The sequence below is a fragment of the Myotis myotis genome, unplaced genomic scaffold, assembly GCF_014108235.1.
Source record: "Myotis myotis isolate mMyoMyo1 unplaced genomic scaffold, mMyoMyo1.p scaffold_m19_p_9, whole genome shotgun sequence".
NCBI classification, from domain to species: Eukaryota; Metazoa; Chordata; class Mammalia; order Chiroptera; family Vespertilionidae; genus Myotis; species Myotis myotis.
The window spans coordinates 64,112,404-64,134,713 of NW_023416401.1; the positions used below are offsets into that span (position 1 = coordinate 64,112,404).

Here is a 22,310-nt window from a genome sequence, read left to right on the forward strand (position 1 = left end):
CTTGCCTTGCCGGCCTCTGAGCTTGCAGTTTGAAACATTGTTACAAATATAGAAGCTAACCAAAACCCCAGAAACCTGCTTTCAGCCAGCCAGGATCTCAGAGCTGGAGTTGATACAGTGTTTCGATTATAGAACCCAAACAAACCAGATACCTGCTTTCAGCAGCAGAGGCCTCAGAGCTGGAGCCAAGCCTCAGAGCTAAAGCTGGCCCAGAATAAAATGAAAAAAGAAAAAAAGGAGCAGTGGGAGCTTCAGTCACCCGCCAGCCTGAAAACAGCCCTCAGCCCCTCACCCAGACTGGCCAGGCACCCCAGTGGGGACTCCCACCCTGAAGGGTGTGTGACCAGCTGCAAACAGCCATCATCCCCTCATCCAGGCTGGCCAGGCACCCCAGTGGGGACCCCCACTGTGATCCAGGACACCCTTCAGGGAAAACCAGCCGGCCCCCACCCATGCACCAGGCCTCTATCCTATATAGTAAAAGGGTAATATGCCTCCCAGCACCGGGATCAGCGGAGCCCAGAGGCCTCCCAGCACCGGGATAAGCAGAGCCGCGAGGCCTCCCGGCACCGGGATCAGCGTGACTGGGGGCAGCGCCCAAACCCCCTGATCGCCCTGCGGCTCTGTGTGTGACAGGGGGCGGGGCCACAACCTCCCTATCCACCCTGCTCTATTCGTGACAGGGGAAGGTGCCCCAACCCCCTGATCGGCCCTGCTCTGTGGGTGATAGAGGGCGGCGCCCCAACCTCCCCCCCCATGGGCCCTGCTCTGTGTGTGATGGGGTAGAGCCATAACCTCCCCATCGGCCCTGCCCTGAGTGTGACAGTGGCGGTGCCCCAACCCCCTGATCCGCCCTGCTCTGTGTGTGACAGGGCGGTGCCCCAACTCCCTATCGGCCCTACTCTGTGAGTGACAGGGGAGAGCTCCCCAACCCCCTGATTGACCCTGCTCTGTGCGTGACAGGGGGTGGCGCCGCAACCTCCCCATTGACCCTGCCTTGAATGTGACAGGGGGCGGTGCCCCAACTCCTCAATCGGCCCTGCTCTGAGCCCGACCAGGGGCTGCACCTAGGGATTGGGCCTGCCCTCTGCCACCCGGGAACAGGCCTAAGCCAGCAGGTCGTTATCTCCCGAGGGGTCCCAGACTGCGAGAGGGCACAGGCCGGGCTGAGGAACCCCCCCCCCCCCGAGTGCACAAATTTTTGTGCACCGGGCCTCTAGTTATACTATAAAACTTGACCTGAAATTTTAGGTTGCTATTCCTGGCCTTCCCCTTTCAACTCTTTCTGAATTTTCAATAACCACTTGTTGGTCATTCACTAGAACACAGGGAATTTCAAATTGAAAACTGATAAAATTTAAAAGAAACAATACCTAATACAGAGGAAATGTGGAGAATAGAATGTTTTCATATATTGCAGGTGAAAATATGAATTGTTACAGCCTTTGGGAAAATAATTTGGCAGCCTGGTTAACAATTAAAATTCATATTCTTTTTGGCCCAGTAAACCTCCTAAGAGTCTATTCTTAGAAATAAAAGCACAAGTAAGGCCATATGTATAGGGATATTTATTGCAGCAATGTATATAATGCCAAGGAATTGAAAACAGAATGAGTGTTAGTAGAAGGGCAGAAAAAAAATAGTATCTCTATAGGTTGGAATATTATGCTACATGAAAAAGAATGAATTAGACCTGATAGTTGGATAGAGTCCCACAAAGTTTTGTTCAGTGAGAGAACAAAGAGTCAAAAAAGTTTCTATAATAATTAATTTCTGTAATAAAAAATTATGTAAGAGAACCATGCATACATCATGGGCTCATGAGCATGAAGAAAAATAGTTAAGAATGCTTGCTAGTGGCTAAATGTTTATCTTGGTGGGGGGTAGGTGGGAGAACGAGGGAAGAATTGTTTTTTAGTTGATCAAAAAAGCCTTTGATTATATCTATTCATTATCTGTAAAATTATGTAAATGTGCATGTTTAAAGATATTAAGTAAATATTTAAAGTAAAAGTGGCCTATTTCTTCTCTAAAAGTGATGCTGATTTGCAAATACCTGAGCATGTCTATGTGAAGTCCACAGAAACTCTTAAGAGTAAAACAAGCATAGTAGAAAACCATAAACTTTTTGAGGTAGGAGAACCTAAAACAAAGAATAAAGGTAGTGCATGCATGCACACTCTCTCTCTCACCCCCTCTTGAGATCTCTCTCTAAAGCAGTAACCAGTGGGAAATTTAATTACCAATAAAACTGGGGTGGACTGTGTGGTTGGTTGGTATTGCTCTTCAGGGACCTTTGCCTTCCTTTGATTTGTCATCATTGGTGTTGGCTTTGTGTTCAGGCTGCAGTACTTCTAGCTGTAAAATCCACTGTAGCAGAGTCCAGAAGAAGTATGGTCTCTCTGGGTGTCTGTTGTAGGATTTCTTGGAAACGTTTGCTGAGATGGAGTTTGGGGTATAACTTGGTTATAACAACTGTGAGAGGAAGGGGCTGAAAGCAGAACTGGGCAGAAGAAGAGCTTTATTGCAAGCCTGCCCAAGGGAAGCTCTGGAGCAAGGATTGCTTGTCAGAGTCCGTGTTGGATTGAAATGCTCAGCCTTTATACCTGCTCTGGTGTGGGCTGCCCTGGGAAGGCAGCTCCTGAAGGACTGGCAGCTGGAGGCTGTGTGGTGACCAGACTCCCTGCTGAGCTGGCAGCAAGCCCTTTCTTGAAGGGGAGATCTAGGTGGTGCATCTCTCAGTCTACACACTCTTTAAGAATCAGAAAATATTTTCCAGAAGTCCTTCATTGGACATCCCCTCACATTTAAATATTAGGTTACATGTTGTGACAAAGACTAATAATGAGCCTTCGTAGTCTTTCTCCACTTCTCCAGTAAAGAAAGTCCTGGTTTTCATTGGGTGCATGGTAATCTGGGGTAATGGCTACATTTCTCAGCCTCTACATTTAGACTTGTCTAACTTTTGGCTGATGGTTAAGTTGCGCTGTCATGTTTGACTTGGAGGCGATATGTGCCTTGTTTTCTTTTCCTCCTCCTTGCTGGGTAGACTATGGGAATAATAGCTGGAGTTTGAGCAGCATCTTGGATTATGAGGTGGAAGCCACATATTTGAAGATGACAAAACAAGATAGAAGAATATTAGGTTCTTGATGATCATGGAAATGCCTTATATGCTCTGGATTGCTTCCCTTTGCCAATCAATTATTGGCAGAGGGCACAGGAAACCATGTTGGCTCAGACTAACATTTTGGGGGTGAATAGACGTTGGGGAGTGAAACATGGAGACATTTGTGTCAGTTTATAGCAGAGGGAGAGAAGGGCAAAGAAGTCAGGAGATTTGCAGGGCATTATAATTGTGATAGCTCATGGGATCTTAACTAGGGAAGTGGGAAAGTAAAATGTGTGGGTAATGGGGATGAACATGGAGGAGAGTTGGTTTAGTGGATTGGAGGTCCCCATGGGTCTGATGACTCACTGGGAAGGGAGAAGAAAGCTAAATGAACCGGAGAGAGAAGAGATGGTAGTAGTATAGGAGTACAGGACAACTAAAATGAGCATTTTGGTGGTTGTGCTATTACTGGTAATGACAAGACCTAGAAGACTGAGTAACTAAAGTGGGATGGAAAAAGATTCTAATGTTGAAATTATGAAATGGAGAGTCTGGGTTTTGGATGGAACATCTCGGATGTTGAAGTAGTTGAGTGAAAGGCAGTGAACTAGATGCTAATATCTTCAGTGGGTGAAATGTAATTGGGATCTCAGTAGATATCTAAAAAAGTGAGGGAGACTGATCCAAAAGAGCGTCTGTTTCAGAGAGACTGACATTGTTGGTGGAAGACAGAGGAAAAAATGACCTGGAAACGGCAGTGAGAAAGGAAATAGCATCCTTCTTAAATAATAAAAATTTCTATATAACACAATATACTAGAAACAAAGTATAAAGAAAAAAGGAAAGTGAGAAAATATATTTATAGTATATATAACATACAAATGGGAGCTCTTTAATATAAAAAGAGCTCCTAAATATTAATTTGAAAAGACCACTTGGTTGCAAAGTAGGCAAAGAATATGGAATCTAAATTCACAAAGGAGGAAATACAAACGAACAAGCGATGAGAAGATTCAAACGTTAGGGCTAGTACCAGTCAAAACATTAATTAAATAATAGGATATGCCTACCATATTGGCAAGATCTCAAAATATTGCCAAACTTCAGGCTTCCCACGAGTGTGGGAAGACAGGTGCTGATGTACACTGTTCAAAGGTTTGGTTATAGATTGCCACTTCAGAAGCAGCAACTTAAACGGCTATGGTGGATCTGTTGTGAGTTGTGGCTTGATGTGTTTGCCCATCACTGTTATGCTGACTATAGTGTTATTGTATTAAATATTTATAACTGTTACTCTGAAATTTTTTTTGGTCAATCCTCACCCAAGGATATTTTTTCCATTGATTTTTTTTTTCTAGAAAAAGTGGAGGGAGGGGTGAGAAAGAGAAACAAAGAGAGAGGAACACTGAGTTTAGAGAGACATTGATTGGTTGCCTCCCTCTTGTAACCCTACCAGGGCAGGAATCAAACCTCTGTGCACTGGCCAACACTCTAACCATGGAGCACACTAGCCAGGGCTGTGTGATCTTATTTTTTAAAATACCAGCTCATATTTATAAATAAGTTTTTGTGGCTGTTTTTATGGTAGAATGTATGATTTTCTCCATCTTATCTGGAAAGATTTAGATATGATTTTTGTTTATTTGTCTTGATTTTACTATATGTGTATCTTCTTAAATGTATATATTTGTTTTACCTATATTTGTGTAATCTGAATATAACTATGCAGTTATTTTCTTCTGGTTATATAGTATGCATCTCACTTTGCTTAATTTGGATTGTATTGAGAATTAAGAAATATATTATTAATATATAAAATCTTGATGGACTTAAATTTTTTTTTCTTTAAATTACAGATTAACTGGATCTTCTGGGTTTGTAACAGATGGACCTGGAAATTATAAATATAAAACGAAGTGCACGTGGCTAATTGAAGGACAGTAAGTAATAATGGCTAATTTTTTTTTAGGATAGAGCTCAGTGTGGCATTACTTTTCCTACAAGTAAAATTAACAAACTGTAGCATAAAGTACTTAAAATATTTTTATTCGATAATTTCTTATTTTATAAGTAAATTTTATCTTTCTTAATCTTTATTTTTACTTAAAAAAAACTTATTGTGATGATTTAATGCTGTAGATGAATTGTACACACCAGAATTTTGTATATTTTCAATTGTATAGTTTAAAAAAATGGAGTATTTTAAGTGATGTACTTAAAGTATTAGAAAATCATAATATTGTGTCATTTTTATAAATACATATTTTTATTGTGGGGATGAAAGTTAGAATAACTGTTATTGGCCAAACAACTCCTTCTCTTTGCTCCCATGCCTCTCCAGCTGTTACCTTCTTTTTCTTACCTTCAGCAAACCTTTAAAGCAGTGTTTCTCAAACTTTTTGGTTTCAGGACCTTATTACACTCTTAAATTTATAGAATTCTAAATAACTTTTATTTTTGTGGGTTATATCTGTTTTTACCATATTAAAAATTAAAACTAAGAAATACTATTTAATTCAGTTTAAACAACTAATAAACCCACTATGTGTTAGCATTAATGGCATATTTTTATGAAAAAAGAAGCCCTGACATCCCCAGTAGGAGATGTGCAGGAGGCAGCTGATCGATGTTTCTCTCTCATCGATGTTTCTAACTCTCTATCTCTCTCCCTTCCTCTCTGTAAAAAATCAATAAAATATTTAAAAAAAGAAAAGAAAAAAAAGAAAAGAAAAAAGAAGCCCTGTATTTAAAAAGTTAATAAAAGAATGGCATTGCTTTACATTTTTGTAAATCTCTTCCCTGGATTAATAGAAAACAGCTAGATTATCATTTTTTCTGCATTCACTTTTAAAAAAAAAACATTTTTATTGATTTCAGAGAGGAAGGGAGAGGGAGAGAGAGATAGAAACATCAATGGTGAGAGAGAGTATCATTGATTGGCTGCTTCGTGCACATCCCCTGCTCAGAATAGAGTCTGCAACCTGGGCATATGCACTGACTAGGAATTGAACCATGACCTCCTGGTTCTTAGGTAGATGCTCATCCACTGAGTCACGCCAGCCGGGCCTGCATTCACTTTGTTTCAATGTTACGATGGTGAAGTATGTGAAGAAAATTAGGCTTCACTTGAATATGAAGTGGGAAAAGGGAAGGGGTTTTTATAGTGCTTTTAAAGAATTGTGGATGGTAGTCTTTGACAAGTGGTAGTTTCTTAAAAGTAAATTGCAATGTGGAATATGAAACAATGTGAATGAACTTTAGGAATTTGTTAAATTAAAAGTAATTAGTTTTCTTGTACTTTGAATGGATCTTTAACCTGTGCATGGTTTTATAACATGATATGTGGTCATTTGGAAAATATTGGCTCACTGAATTATGCAGATATCCCAAATCTTGACATATTTCATTATATAATATTTTTAAAAAATCACATTGGGCTGTGGCCAGGTAGCTCAGGTGGTTAGAGCATTGTCCTGATACCTAAGGTTGCAGATTATATTCCTGGTTAAGGCACATAAAAGAATCAACCAGTGAATGCATAAATGGGTAGAACAATAACAATCGATGTTTTTCTCTCTCTCAAATCAATTAAAAAATCACATTAGTTATATCACCATCAATCTTATCAGAAAGTTTTAAATATTGGGAAGTTGTATCTAGGTGACAGATATCAATCTTCCAAAGCTTTAATTATTGCTTGAAAGCTTGTATTTTATCTTTGGCACCAAATACTGCCAGTTGTTTTCTTTGAAGTGACAGTTTTACTTTGTTCATTTTCAAGAAAATATCTGCCATATATCCAAGTCTGACTTTCAAGTAAAAATGGTAAATGGTGTTCTAAAAGAAAGGCAACTAGTTCAGCTCACAACTCAAAAACAATTTCAAAAGTGATTTTCCTCGAAACCATTGTACTTTGTTAGGTAGCAGAAGTGCTTTATGCATACTTCCCACCTTGTCATGCATAAAATTAAAAAGATGTGTACTATTAATAAAATTCATAGTTTCTACCATGTAATAAAGCTATGCTTAAATGAAGCTGTCATTTCTTTTTTTCTTTCTGTGAGGGAGTGATGGTGAAGCATTACAGTGATTACTAGTACAGTTTGGTGCTACCGTCTTGTTAGATTCCAGGTGTCAGCAGTTTTACCCACCATTTGCTCTTGTACCATTAGTAAATGCCAACATGATGATAAGGTACATGATAGTTTAATATTAATTATTATGTACATAGTCTTGACCTTTTGGGCCCCTAAAAGGGTCTCAGGGCCCTTGGTGTTCTGTGGACCACACTTTGAGAACTTGTGCTCTATTGTCTGCCCTTGCCCTTTCTGTTAGTCCACTCCCATCTGGTGTCCTTCTCCACCATTGCTCAGCATGGGATTTCAGGGGTTGTTCCTCCTCAGCCTAAGCAAAAAATAATTTCTTCTTCCTCTTATTCCCATATTCAGCCTATCAGTAAGTTCTGTCCATTTTCCTTCTAGAATATCTCCCAAATCCTTCTACATTCTCCTTTTCATATCCATCTCTGAAATTATTATAAAAACCACCACCCTCAATTTCCTCGGCCCCTGTAATAGCCTTGAAATTGGCCTTTTGATTTTTGCTTTTGCCCCTTGCTTACCTCTTACTTCTTATCTCATGAGGTTCCCTCGATTTACTGTTTCAGATATGCTGATTTTCTTCGTATTGTTCTTACACATCAACTTCTTTCTTCCTGAGTCTTTAAGACAGTGCTGTTTCCTCTGCGTGAAACATTGTTCCTAAGCTTTTCATATGGCTTATCTCTTGTGATTCTAATGTCCTTCAAAGCTTTCTGGGGTATTTCCCCACCACTTGGTGTACTACCATAACATAATTCCTTTAATTTCTTCACAGTATTTATCACCAGCTGAGTTAACTTATTTATGTATTTACTTAGTTTGCTTAGAGATGTTAGATAGATAAGTGTGAGGTAGAGGAAAGTCTAGACTGGAGACATATAATTAGGCATCCGCGGGAACTAGATGGTGTTGCTAATACCAAGAGCTGTTTGAGCTGAAGCCAAGTTAGAGAGTGGAGTAAGTGGGATATGAGGAAATGGAGAAAACAAAGCTTTCTGTATAGTTTTACTCTATTAAGAGGAGAAAGGGATGGGTGGGGTAATAACTAGAAGAAGAGTTGGGATTTGAAGCTTTTTATGTTTTGTTGTTTTTGTAAAATATGTGATACCGAAGGAGATTTAAATGTGGATGTAGAAGTTTCAGATAAGGGAGATGCTAAATATTTGAGAAATGGAAGGAGAAGTAGGTAGGTGTATCTGTTTTGAAAAATGGGAATTTGAGGGATTTTTGTCTTGGTGCAGAGAAGTGGGTGGGACTGAATGGCTTGAAATAGTAATTGAGAGGACCAGTTGTGGAGAGGGAGAGGGAGTTAGTAATAGGACTGCTGGCAGAATTGAAGTACCATTTGAAATTGGTGAGCAGTGACCAATCCTGGAGCCAGCCCTCTCAGTGGTGTGACTTTCTCTGGCACGGATTAGTTTTGTTTGGGTTCAGTCTAAGTCAAAACAGGTAACTGTTTTCCTCTAAACCATGGCTTTTGCCAAGTAGTTCCATGAAAAGTCAGAGGGGTGGGTGAGTTTAGAGAATTGGCAGGTATGATTATGAAATGATGTAGTGTGGAGTCTTTGGTTGAATAAGGAAGTATAGAACTAGAAGGGCTAATGGGTTGGTTCAGAGGCTGTTAATGAATGGCTACTGTGTAGACTATAAGGCCCAAAGAGGCACAGACCGTGCTATTTTGTTTATCAGCGCATGTTTAGTGGTCTCTTGCAGATAGAATATACTAAGTGAATCTTTGGCAAATAATGATATACTCTTTAGTATTAATTTCTCCTCTCTGTAAATTAAAAATCTAGGCATATATTTTTCAAATGTTTGATAGTGATAATTATTATAAATTATTTTTGGTTTGTTTTTTTCAGGCCAAATAGAATAATGAGACTCCGTTTCAATCATTTTGCTACAGAGTGTAGTTGGGACCATTTATATGTTTATGATGGGGACTCAATTTATGCACCACTAATTGCTGCCTTTAGGTAAGCTCACTCATATTAGTTGTTAATCATATGATTTCTGAATTCAAACATATGTCCTAGGTTGCATTCTTACTGGACTCACCTTTATTATTCCTTAACACACTATTTCATGAAAATAGTACTATTTCTGGAGGCCTGACTTGGTTTCCTGTAACTATTAGGTAAGTCTTTGGGCAGAGTACTTGCCTTCTCTTTTTTAATTTCCTGCTCTGTACAGTCGTGATGGTATATTGTTCATCTGCTTCTCCTGGTGGTGGTGAAGTTTACATTTTAAAAATATTTTGTGAGTAATATATTGAATAATAATATTTCTGTAAAAAAAATTAAATCAGGGATCACGTTAATTTTAAACCTTGCTGTGTTCCTTATTACATAGGCCTTCAGGAGGTATTTGTTAAATTCAAATATAGGTGTGTGTGTGTGTGTGTATGTATTTATGGGTGAAGGGAATTTTATGGAAGAATACACAGAAAATGAACAGTGGTTATCTGAGGAGAATGAGGAATATACTATTTATGTATTATAATATTTTTTCAATAATTGTATTCTATATTGTTAAAATAGCTTAACACCCAATCTATGGCATGTTCTAATTTGTTTTGGCATTTTCGTTTTTATTAATAATAACTGGCTGTGTTATTATCTTTTTGACCACATAGGAATTGAAAACCATCCTATTTTTCTTCCTTTAACTTGATAGAAGATTTATAAAATAATATATTTTTAAAATACACATCTCCTTAGGAAGTCATACTTGTCAGTTTTTCATCTACAACTCACTTTCTGGATTCCCCACCCCCTATAAGTATTTTATTTTCTTGACTTTAAATAGAAATCAATTCAACAAATATTTTTTGTATTCCTCACATGGGACTAGTCTCATGTGGGTGAGGAAGTAACAGAGTAAATAGTACAAGAGTTGCCAAGGACACAGGAGACCAGGGGACTAATGTGCCCTTGTATTTCTCCCCTCCCTTTGGCTTAGAAATCTCTCTAACATATCTTTGAACTAAGAACCAGTTTCTAAGATTCACTTTCGAGGCCAAAGATCAGGGTGGATAGGCCATGCTAAGAATTAAAATGTCATTTGCTAAGTGTTGAGCATGTATGTGTTTATGCCAGAATTTGAAGCATTCCTTGCATTATAGTAAGAGACACCACAAATTTTAACGTAAGCGTAAAAACTACCTATAAACGTTATCATGATAGTACTTGTTGGGGGTTCACTTGATACTGAGTTCATTAATCCAACTATATGGAGTCTTGTAATGTGCTGGGCACTGGTAATCAGCTTGCCAGTAGCCTTGTGGGAACATCAGCCAAGCAGGTATGCAGAATCAGTGCTGTGCTTCACCTGGACTGGGTATTTGATGAGCAGACATGTGAATCAACAGCAGCATATAAATAAGCAGAAGGCTGTAATTGTTCTAATTGATGACTTTTGAGAAGAGCCAAAGTATATGTACAGAAAACAGGAGAAATTTTAGGTTTTTATTAAAAAAAAAAGTTAGTTAACTGATAGTATAGATTAATGCATTGATTGTGTTAAAATTTAACCTAAAGCATAGTATTAGAATATAAATTTTCTAAAATTATAGGGAGAAAATACAGGTTTGAAAATTGAAATTTACCTGAAACACAAAACCTCTAAACCACTGATAAACAGAACAATTTTGAAACCCTGTCACAAGATGGGGAGCCGAGAAATGCTGTTGGGTCTGGAGGACTTGGATAGAGGAATCAACCCAGTGGTAATGTGCTGGGGGCCTAGAGTGGAGAGAGCCTGGCAGCAGCTAGTTCAGTCAATAAAGAAGAAAACCACACAGGATTCAGAAGATGTGGACTTTTAATCTGAATTCTGTTCTGTAGTCTTCAGTTTTTAAAACCTAAGATACAGGTGTTGTATGGTGTTTTCTCTGGGTGTATTGCAAATTATGAAGCAAAGAAGCCGGTGTGGCTAGGGTCAAGTGAATAAGGGAAGAGAATAATGGTTGAGATTTTTGTTCATTGGGTGGTGGTGATGTCTGTGGAACAGACTGCATAGGACCTGTTAAGGATTTAGGCTTTTAGAGAACGAGGTGGCAGTGTTGGTGGTGGTGACAGTATCTCAATAATTAAAGATATTGAGCATATGAAGCTATGCAATAGGCAGGTAAACATAGGAAAAATGGTTAACTTTGGGAGTGTAAAAGAAACTCAGAATCTAAATTTAAAAATCACTTTTTACTTATTAGCGAAGCTAAAATAGGACTAGTAATCTTACTTGGTGGGGTGAGGTGGGATTGACTCTTCATTCTTTATTGATGGGACTTCAAGTTCGCATGTCTCTTCTGGAAAGCAAGTTGGTATTATGGGTCAGGAGCCTTAAAGCCATCATTTAGAACCTTGATATAATTCTTTCCCTCTCCAGGCACCCAATGAATATTTGTGTGTGCTGGACTGAGACACCATAAATTCTGAAGGAACTTTTAGTGATATGGGAAATGCTTATGGTATATTACTGGTAAAATAAACTATAAAATGTAATCTGGTATCAATTAGGCAAAGAAAATACATCAGTATGTATTTGGAATTATGTGTTTGTTTATCAAGCTTACTTATTTATATTTTTACTTTTCATATCTTTTGCTAGTATTTGACATTCATCAACTCATGAAGTTTGTTACTTTCTGTGATTATTAGAGGTTTACTCAGTTTTTCAAAGAAGCATTATAAAAATGTTTATTAAAAGAAAGAATAATAGGGCCATTGATTTCAAATCTTAATAGAAATATAACCCAGAATAAAGGAGAATCTAGCAAAAGATTCAGATCTATTCCCCAGAGAAACCAGAATAGGGTTGTATTATGCATTTATCACAGGAAGTTGCCCCTCTTCTTGGAAGTGGTTTTTGAAATTATAAAGATGAATTTCAGCTCTGAGTTTGTGTTTGCCATCATGTGATGTGTCTGTGATTGTGTTTCTCTTAATAAGAAATGTATTTTCATTTCAGTGGCCTGATTGTTCCTGAAAGAGACGGCAATGAGACTGTCCCTGAGGTTGTTGCCACATCAGGTTATGCCCTGCTGCATTTTTTTAGTGATGCTGCTTATAATTTGACTGGATTTAATATCACTTACAAGTAAGATATTTAAGTCTAATATTTGTAGTTTTATTCAAAAGACTATATACTTTGTTTTAACAATAATAATGACTAACATATATTGAGGGCTTATGGTGTGACAGGCATTGTGGTAAGCAGTTTGAATGTATTTTCTCATTTAAAGTTTTTTTAAAACTCAGTGAAATATGGGCACTGTTTTTCTATTTGTTTTATAATTGAAGAAGCTAGTGGGAAACAATACATTGTTAAAGTGCTTGAAACACAGTTTCAACCTAGATCTTTCTGCTATTGAGCTTCTCCTGGAAGAGAGGATCATTTTCCTGCTAATGGATTAAAACATAGAGGGTTTTTGCTAAGTACGATTTAACAAATAGTAGTAGTTTCATGTACTCAGTGGTTGGACCATTGATGACAACTTAGTTGAGGTTACAGAGGAAATGTAGACAGACAGACTTTAGCAGCTTTTGGAATTTGTTGTGATACGAGAGAGGCTAATTTGGTTGTTGCTAATCCTCACCTGAGGATATTTTTTCCATTGCTTTTCAGAGAGAGTGGAAGGGAGGGAGGAAGTGGGAAAGGGGGGGGGGGGGAGAATGTCACTGTAAGAGAGACACATCGATTGACTGCCTCCTGCTCATGCCCCAACTGGGGGGCAGGGAGCGAACCCACAACCCAGGTACATGCCCTTGACCAGGAATCGAATGTATGACCCTTTGGTGCGTAGTCTGGTGCTCTAACCACTGAGAAACCATGGCCAGGGCTAGAGAACCTTTTGTCTTTTCTATTTTCCTCTTAAGAAATGCCCCCCGATTAAATGAACCTCAGTAAAGGAAGCAAATTCCACTAACGGGGGGCGGGGGGGGGGCTGCTCTCTCTGTGGAGTAGCCTATTCTCTGTCTCATTGCTTCACTAATAAACCCACTTTCACTTCAAACTGAAAAAAAAAAAAAGAAGAAATGTTTCTTTTCATAAGTAGTTAAATAGGCTAGTGGCTTGTGATAAAGAACTTCTGGGGCCCTCAAAGCCTAAAATACTATTTGGCCTCTTACAAAATAAGTTTACCTGCTCCTGCCATAGGCAGTGATCTCTACTTGTAACCTTTATATTGGGTTCTTTTTCTGCCTATTTTCTCATGATCTCAGTATTCATGCAGGCTGATTTGAAGCCGTCTGTATCTTGATTTGTATGGTGATTCAGTCTTTCAGGCGCCCAGGGTGTGTGACTTGGCAGCCTAGGCGGCTTATCACACACAGTACTAGCAAGGTGATTTTTAGTGACACAGGTAGGCATAAAGGCTGGGTTGAGGTGAGATGCTGATAGGTTGGTTGGGTACATATGAGATGTCTAAATAGGACATTGATATTGGAATCTAGGACTCAGACAGTGACTTACTGGCCTATGGGGCATTTGAACATTGACTGACTGGCCTATGGGGCACGTGGACAGTGACTGGCCTATGGGGCGTGTGCACGGTGAGGAGAGGGATAGTAGAGGCAGCTAAGAGGCATGGGAATGCTGGTGGGCTTTGTTGTCACAGAAGCCCAGAGAAGAAAGTGTCAGGAAGGAGGAAGCTGACAGCTATGAGGTTGAGTAAGCAAAGGAGGCTTTAGGTCACCCTAGCTGGGGAGGGTGGAGTCGGGAGCCTAGTAGGAATGGAAGATTAGAAAGTCATGGCATTGACAGTGGGAAACTGGTGAATTTCTTCTCCGAAGGGGAAGGGGTAGAAGGGAGATGTGAGTTTAGGCTAGGGCTTCTCAACCTTCACATGCACAGGAATCTTCTGTAGGACTTGTTAAAGCACAAATTTCTGGGCCCTACCCAGAGATTGTAGTTTAGCAGAGCGGGGCCTGAGAATCTGTGTTTCTAAATACCTCCTGGGTGATGCTGCTGCCACCTGCAACAATCTGGGCAATAATCTTTAACACATTTTGTAAACTTTCAGAGACTATCCAGAGGGACACACACACACACACACACACACACACACACACACACCATGAGGATGGTGGTGCATTGTTGCAGTTTGTCTTATTCTTTTCTTTTCCAAACTTGCAACATGCATTTGGTCATTTTGTAATGCTCATCATTTGTGGGTTACCAAGAATAGGGTAGTCATTCCATCCTTGCAAAGCTAAGCCTGGACATTTTGCAAGAATTTCTTCTCTCTTTGTAAGTTCTTTCACTTATCTCTTAAGAGAATCCAGCGAGGTCAATTTGATTTTGTTACTTACCCAAGCTATGCTTTGTTGGGTGACACTGTTTAGGCTGAATGGTAAGTACTGCAGCCGTGCTTGTGAATGAACTGGAAAGACAGTGACGTTCTTAAACCTTGTGTAGGAGGAAGTTCTCCTAAATTATTACACGTGTTGCTTTATTTTGATTTAATTTTTTCTCACTGTTTTTACAGTTTTGACATGTGTCCGAATAATTGCTCAGGCCGTGGAGAATGTAAGATCAGCAATAGCAGCAACACTGCTCAGTGTGAATGTTCTAAAAACTGGAAAGGTGAAGCATGTGACATTCCTCACTGTGTAAATAACTGTGGTTTTCCTTATCGAGGCATCTGCAATTCCAGTGATGTCAGAGGATGTTTCTGCTTCTCAGAGTGGCAGGGTAGGTGCTTTTTTCACTTTTCTTCCAACTTACAGTATATTTCTAGTGTAATAACTTCTAATTGACTTTATCCCTAGTATCTCTATCTTCTCTGTTGTTCAAATATCAGGTAGTATTTAGATTTTCACATCTCTTTATTGAGCTTCTTACAAATCTTTGAAATTCATAGATGTGTGGTTGTAGTCTCTTTAGAATTGGGGAGGGGTTTGAAATTCTTTGTAATTCATTCACGAAAGTTGGAGAACTTGGTCTCAGCCATAAGACGACATAGCAGAGAACCAAGCTGGGGGATGGGACAATAATAATGTCTCATCAGAAACTTTCAATATATAGTAAAAGTCTAAAGTAGTCAGCTAATGGATGTATCTGTAGATAAAAATTATTAAAGAAGCTTTAGCTGATACTAATTTAGTGATTTTCTTTATACATTTATCCCTTCGTCAGACCACTTTTATTGTGAAAGGAAATGTGCTTTTATAAATGCCTTATTTGTTCAATTTGGCGAAATCAAGGAGGTAAATAACTGATGGAGCAGCAGAAGCCAAACGTTCCAAGAATGGAGCTTCTTGATTTTCTAGGAAATGGGAAGTTTGTACTATTATACCTGGGACTAGTCTTTACATTTTAGCCCTAAAGTTTTGTTTTTTTTTCCATTTGCACTAATAATCCCTTTGTCCTCTTTCCTCCAAGGGCTGTTGAAGCAAGTATTTTATTACTAAAAAATCTTAACCTGTATATGGTCAGGTCATCATTAAAAAGTATGTGATGTTGAATTTTATGAGAGATACTGTTGGTCTCTAGCTTTGAGTAAATGAAAAGCACAAATTGAAGTGATTTGTCTGATATCTAGACGCTAAAGGGCAAGACTGAGTATTCTTTAGATATCTGTTACATTTAGTAGATTAAAACTTGAAATGCAGTAATTTTAAAGCTGCATTTTGTGAAGCTAATTTATTATGTTTTCTTAGGTCCTGGATGTTCAATTCCTGTACCAGCTAACCAGTCATTTTGGACTCAAGAGGAATATTCTAACCCAAGGCTCCCCAGAGCCTCTCACAAAGCTGTGGTCAATGGAAATACAATGTGGATTGTTGGAGGATATATGTTTAACCACTCAGATTACAGCATGGTTCTAGCGTAAGTTGTTTTAACACTTTTGCAAAAAAATTAATTTTCCATTTTAAAAATTTATAAAATAAACAAAAGGAAAAGAAATCATCAGTAATTCTATTATCTGGTGGAAAATCTCTTAATATTTTGGTAGTAGTATCCCAGACTTTTTTGACATATCCTTAGTTTTTGAAATTGGGAGCCACAAAGAATTTATTATAATAAGCAATAATTCATCTTCTCCAGATATTGTATCTCGTGCTTTGCTTTAGGTACATATAGTAGGTTCTTTTTAATAGGGGATTACTTTATCTCTTCATTTAATTAAAAACATATCTGTAGATCAAATGGTTTGAATTTATAGTTTACCAGTGGAAATTAGGCCACTGTGTAGTACTTCCCAGCCTTCAAGGTCTTTTTACTGGTCTCATGCCACTTATCCTGAAAGCAGGATATATATTGTCATGGTGGAATTAGCTATGGAGATTGACTTTTGGGAGAAATTTATCAGTGCTTAACTCACTGCTGATTTTGTGCCCTTGCAGTGTTTTCTAGGCATTTTCTATTAATGAAGGTTGTAAAAAACTAGCATCTGTTCTTTAAGGGGTTCTGGGAATATGGCAGTGGTGGCATAGTTTATGATTTCCCCCAAAATGTATCATTAAATACGCAGAACAACTAGGAAACATGCAAAAACACATGGGTTACATTGATAACAAGACTTGGTTAGAGGTATGCATCTACATCAAGCATGTCAAATTCAAAGGCTAACATGGGCCAAATAAGCAAGGTTTAAGTTTATGTGGGCTGCAGAAAGACAGAAGCTTCAATTTTCATAGAAACGTAGGTTTATTTCTATAGAGACATGTTGAATATAAACGGCTGAAATAAATGAGTAATCATTAACATAAAATAATAGAACATCTTAATAAAAATTAATATTTTCTTGAACATTAATTTACCAGACACTGAATAACTGCACAAATTAATGAGCGTAACACAAATAAACCTATATTTCTTGTTCTCCAAACTCAAAATATTTCCTGTTGCGCACACCAAACAAGTCAGTCCAAAACTAGTGATGTGGCAATCAGCTGCTAAAATATTCGCTACCAGTATTAGTGGAGAGAAATGGTGCGCCTGTGCGTAAGGCACATAAGGGAAATTAATGCAACACGATTATAGTCATCAGTCATTAGCGAACATTGGAGTTCATTATTAATAGTTATGTATAACAGGATATTGTAAAAATTAAGTTACGAAATTTTTATTAAAATGTTTCTTACACACTTATATTGGCTGGGCCCCAAAAATATTTGTTGTGGCCTCGCGAGTTTGACATGCTTGATCTATGCAGATGGGTAGAACTAAACCACCGATAGCTGCAAAACTTGTATGTATCAGTATCTGTGCATGAGTAAGCAAAGGGGAGCAATGAGTCCACTGGCTTGAATAGTAGGTGTAAATGTATTTACAGAAGCCACAGTAGTCCTTCTCAGAAAACACCTTGCATGGTCAGAACTCCACAAAAGTCTTGCAGTGTTATGCAATCAGTTTTGTAAAACCATTTTTCTGGATAGTTTTGAGTTATTTTTACCTAAAGTATAATAATGTGGGTTTTGGTTTTTTTTTATATAGTGACAGTAAGACACATAGGGAAAGAAAGGGAGGGTGAGAAGCGGGAGACAGCCAGGGAGAGCAAATGAGAATGACTGAGACTTCTAGGCTTCTAAGCAGAAAAGTAAACCACAGACTTGCCTCTGACTTCTTCATAGTAACATTTAATACCAGCATTCAAGGGAGCAGTATCTGCAGATTTCTGAAGGAAAGAATGGATGGCTCGAGAATATTATGCCCAGCTAAGGTGTCATTCAGCTGTAAAGCTAGCAAGAAGATACTCTTCTTAAACATGAAAGAATTTAGAGAAAGGAATACATATGAGCTCAACTAGAAAAAGGCTACTTGACAGTGAAATGCAGCCAATGAAAAATTAAAGATTCAAGAAAGAGAAGTTGTGGTAAGAGGACTGTAAAGAGATTGATCAAGCTAAAATATAGACCTAGTACTAAATAACTGTTGAATTATAGTTAGAGAATGGAATATGAATGTTATAACCTGGATAATGTAAAAATTATATAACAAAAATTGGGAGAAGAAATGGGAGGAACTGTGAGTGCTGTTTTCAACTTTCCAAATAGGGAGTGAGTGGATCTTGTCCAAAATTAAATTGTATGTAACTTAAAAATTAAAGTGAATTCAACCTCTAAATTTTTCATGTACTTAAAAATTGTAAAATATTCAAACAATACATAAAATTATAGGTGGTATTTATGTACTTTTCATATTTAATAACTGTCACCATTTATATTTGTTTCAGATCATGTATATAATACTTAGGACAAAAGGAAAGGTTTAGAGGAAAATAAAGAATATTAATGCATTTACCACCCAGGTTAGGAAGTAAAACATTGCTAATATAGTTAAAGACCCCTGCATACCCTTCCAAAATCCCAGAGACAATTAGTACCCTGATTTTGTGGTGTCATTTGTTCACATACATATTTTTATACTTGATATATAAACATATTTTAGAATTAATAAAGTTTCTGTTTTTAGTCTTTATAGAAATAGTATTCTGTAGTTTGCCTTTTTAGCTTTACATTGTTTTGAGAGTTATGTTGATAATAGGTTGCTTAAGTATATTTATTTTTGATTCTGTATAATTATTCTATTACATAGATATACTATAATTTATTAATCTATTTTCTATTGGTGGATATTTGTTTCCTTTTTTGTTATTATTTTGTGATAAAACTTTCTTTTTTAAAACTTTATCTTTATTGCTGAAAGTATTTCAGATGTCCCTTTTTTCCTCCCATTTATTTCTTTCCTCCACCCCACACCCATCTCCTCTCCAGACCTTCACTACACTATTGTCTGTGTTCATGGGTTATGCATATATGCATGTAAGTTATTTGGTTAATGTCTATCCACTACCCGCTTCCTTCTGAAATACATTAGTTTGTTGCATGCTTCAGTGTCTCTGGCTCTATTTTGCTCGTCAGGTTTTTTTTGTTCATTAAAATCCACATACTGTGTAAGTGAGATCATGTGATACTTGTCGTTCTCTGGCTTATTTCACTTAGCATAATACTGTCAGGTCCCTCCATGCTTTCTCAAAGGGTAATTGTTTACATATAATAATGGTTTGTATAATTTTAAAAACTTGAATTACTTAGGGAAACTTACAAAAAATAAACTTTTAACGTGTAACAATAGCATTTGTTTTTCCCTTTGATTTTTTTCTATTAAATTATATTAAAATTAATAGTATTTATTAAACATATCATCCATAGCATGATCTCCTTTCTATAAATATATATTGTTACTCGATTCTTCTATCTGTATATATGCATACAAAAATGTCTGGAATGATGTTTACTTAATGTTAATGATATTGATTTTTAGGTGATTAAATGTGGGGTCATTTTTTAAGATTTTAACTCTATATTTTTGCATTTGTTACACCTTTTTCAAATTTTTATTTATTGATTTTAGAGAAACAGGAAGGAGAGGAAGGGAAGGATTGAGAGAGGTAGGGGCAGAGGGAGGGAGAGAATGAAGGAAGGAAAGAAAAGAAAGAGAAAGGAAAGGAGGGAGGGAGGGAGAGAGGAAGGAAGGCAGGAAGGAAGGAAAGAAGGAAGGAGGAAGGAAGATAGATTTTTGACTGGGGATTGAACCATCAGCCTTGGCATATTGGGATGATGCTTTAACCAACTGAGCAACCCAGCCAGGGCTATTGGTTACATTCTTCATAATGAATATTGTGATTTTAATAAAAACCAGTAGAGTGGTATTTTTCTCGAAGACAAACTAAAAGTGACTATTCTAAGATATTGAATGTGACTAAGCTATAAAGCATGAGTATAGATGATTTATCTTTTTGGTAGTTTTTTGGTATAAAATGTATTCATACTATAATTGAAATACTATAATGATATAGCTTTCTTAAAATACGAATTTAAAAAATCAATTAGGTAAAGAAAAGGTAGTTAGGAATTTTCTCTTATTTAATTACTAGAGGCCCGGTACATGGATTTGTGTACTGGTGGTGTCCCTCAGCTTGGCCTGTGCCCTCTCGCAATAGGGACCCCTCGGGATGTCGGACTGCCAGTTTCGGCGGGCCAAAACCGGCAGTCTTACATCCCCTGAGGGGTATAGTAGTGCGTGAAGCGGTCCACCTTCTGCTGCCACTCAGTAGCACTGCCATGGAGGCGGGAGAGGTGAGCCCCGCGTCTGGTGCCTATTGACCCGTTGGTCAGCTGAGCGGCGCTCCCGCTGTGGGAGTGCACTGACCACCAGGGGTCAGTCAGTTCCTGTGTTGAGCGTCTGCCCCCTGGTGGTCAGTGCGCGTCATAGTAACCAGTCAACTGGTTGCTTAGGGTTTTATATATATAGATAGATCATTCCCCTTTGAGTACCTATCTTTAATTTCACATGATTAAATAAAAGATGGGTTATGGTAATAAAAGTTTAAGTTCCTTGAGTATAATGCCATCTTCAAGTTATTTAGACTGTGTGTAGAAGAGGTTTTCAGGAATCATTAGAAACTTCCAATAGATTTCTTTCGTTCTTGTCCCAGGGCTATGCAGACCAGCCCTCCTTCCTGAGTTCTCATATGCATAGTAGGCTCAGATAGGAGGTTTGTTCACCCAGGTGCCTATTCATATGCATGTCAGATGTAATGAGCATCTCCAAGCTAGATTCTATCACAAATAAAAGAATACAAGATATTCTGTTCTGTCATTTGAGTGAAAATATGATCTGTTTGTTTTGTAGGTATGACCTTGCTTCTAGGGAGTGGCTTGCACTGAACCGTTCTGTGAACAATGTGGTTATTAGATATGGCCATTCCTTAGCATTATACAAGGTAAAATGTCTCCACTCTACTGAGCTAGAAACTCAACTCTTCCATAGTGACTTTTTCATATTATGTGGTTGAAAAGCTATTTAATGTTGTTTTCCCCCCTAACCTTTTGGTTGTGGTAAAATACATATCACATAAAATTTATCATCTTTGCCATTTTTAAGTATAAATTTCAGTGTTATTAAATACATTCATAATGTACAACCATCTTCATCTAAGAAAATTGAAACTTATGCCCATTAAACACTTAAGTCCTCATTTCTTCCTCCCCTACCCCCTGATAAGTACCATTCTGCTTTTTCGTCTCTATGATTTTGACTTCAGTGCCGTTTTTTTAACTGGGGGAAAACTTTCTATTTGGAAAGGTTTATATATATACTAGTATATTAAAATATGTTTTTATTGATTTCAGAGAGGAAGGGAGAAAGAGAGGGAGAGATAGGAACATCAGTGATGAGAGAGAATCATTGATCAGCTGCCTCCTGCACACCCCCTATTGGGGATAGAGCCTGCAACCCGGGCATATGCCCTTGCCTGGAATCAAACCTGGGACCCTTCAGTCCACAGGCCTAAGATCTATCCACTGAGCCAGACTGGGTAGGGCTGGAGGGGTTTATAATTGGCTAATATACAAGTGGAAGTTAAAGCTGACACAAATTTAACACGAGAAATTTCAATGGATTAAAATTGTACTAGGATATTATGATTGTGGTACCAGATGGTTAAAAATTAATATAATGCTGATTAGTGTTTATGTTTCTTATATTAGCAAAGTTAGCCAAGAATAGCCACATTGCAATATAACTAAGTAATCATTTTCATTTCCTTGTTTTTGTGGTTTATGGTAGGATGAGGAAACTTTTCAACTTTATTTTTCCAGTCATTTTATCACCATAAAAGGTTTTGCTTGAGAAAGTCCAAGAAAAGTGGCAAATTAGAGATATAGAATACGATTTATTTCATTTTGTTTCTTTTGCCATCTTTTTCCTAGACATTCACTGAAAGCGGCATTTCACTAATACTTTTTAAGCTCAGAATAATATTGAGGTTTTGAACTGCTCTTTTTCTGTTCTCAGATTTAATCCTTTCGATGTTTTTAGAATTTTGTTCGCATTTTCCCCCCAGGATAAAATTTACATGTACGGAGGGAAAATTGATTCAACGGGGAATGTGACCAATGAGCTGAGGGTGTTTCATATTCACAATGAATCGTGGGTGTTGTTGGCTCCGAAAGCCAAGGAGCAGTATGCAGTGGTTGGGCACTCAGCACACATCGTCACACTGAAGACGGGCCGGGTGGTCATGCTGGTCATCTTCGGGCACTGCCCTCTCTATGGTTATATAAGCAATGTACAGGAATATGACTTGG

At 37.9% G+C, this 22,310-nt stretch overlaps 1 protein-coding gene across 7 annotated transcripts in view; it reads left to right on the forward strand.

Moving 5' to 3' along the window:
* The window catches only part of ATRN (attractin), a 157,240-nt gene that overhangs the window by 32,686 nt on the left and 102,244 nt on the right, over positions 1-22,310 (forward strand). For 5 of the 7 annotated variants that reach the window (XR_004970097.1, XM_036323422.1, XM_036323417.1 and 2 more), the window contains exons 2-8: positions 4,969-5,052; positions 9,075-9,188; positions 12,181-12,309; positions 14,699-14,904; positions 15,873-16,041; positions 20,854-20,944; positions 22,067-22,310. Coding sequence is in view for 6 of the 7 variants with exons in the window: in XM_036323422.1 (XP_036179315.1) it covers positions 4,969-5,052; positions 9,075-9,188; positions 12,181-12,309; positions 14,699-14,904; positions 15,873-16,041; positions 20,854-20,944; positions 22,067-22,310 (1,037 nt within the window). In the remaining variant the exon portion in view is untranslated. The remainder of the gene's footprint in view (positions 1-4,968; positions 5,053-9,074; positions 9,189-12,180; positions 12,310-14,698; positions 14,905-15,872; positions 16,042-20,853; positions 20,945-22,066) is intronic. The other 2 variants (XM_036323418.1, XM_036323421.1) reach the window with 1 other exon arrangement.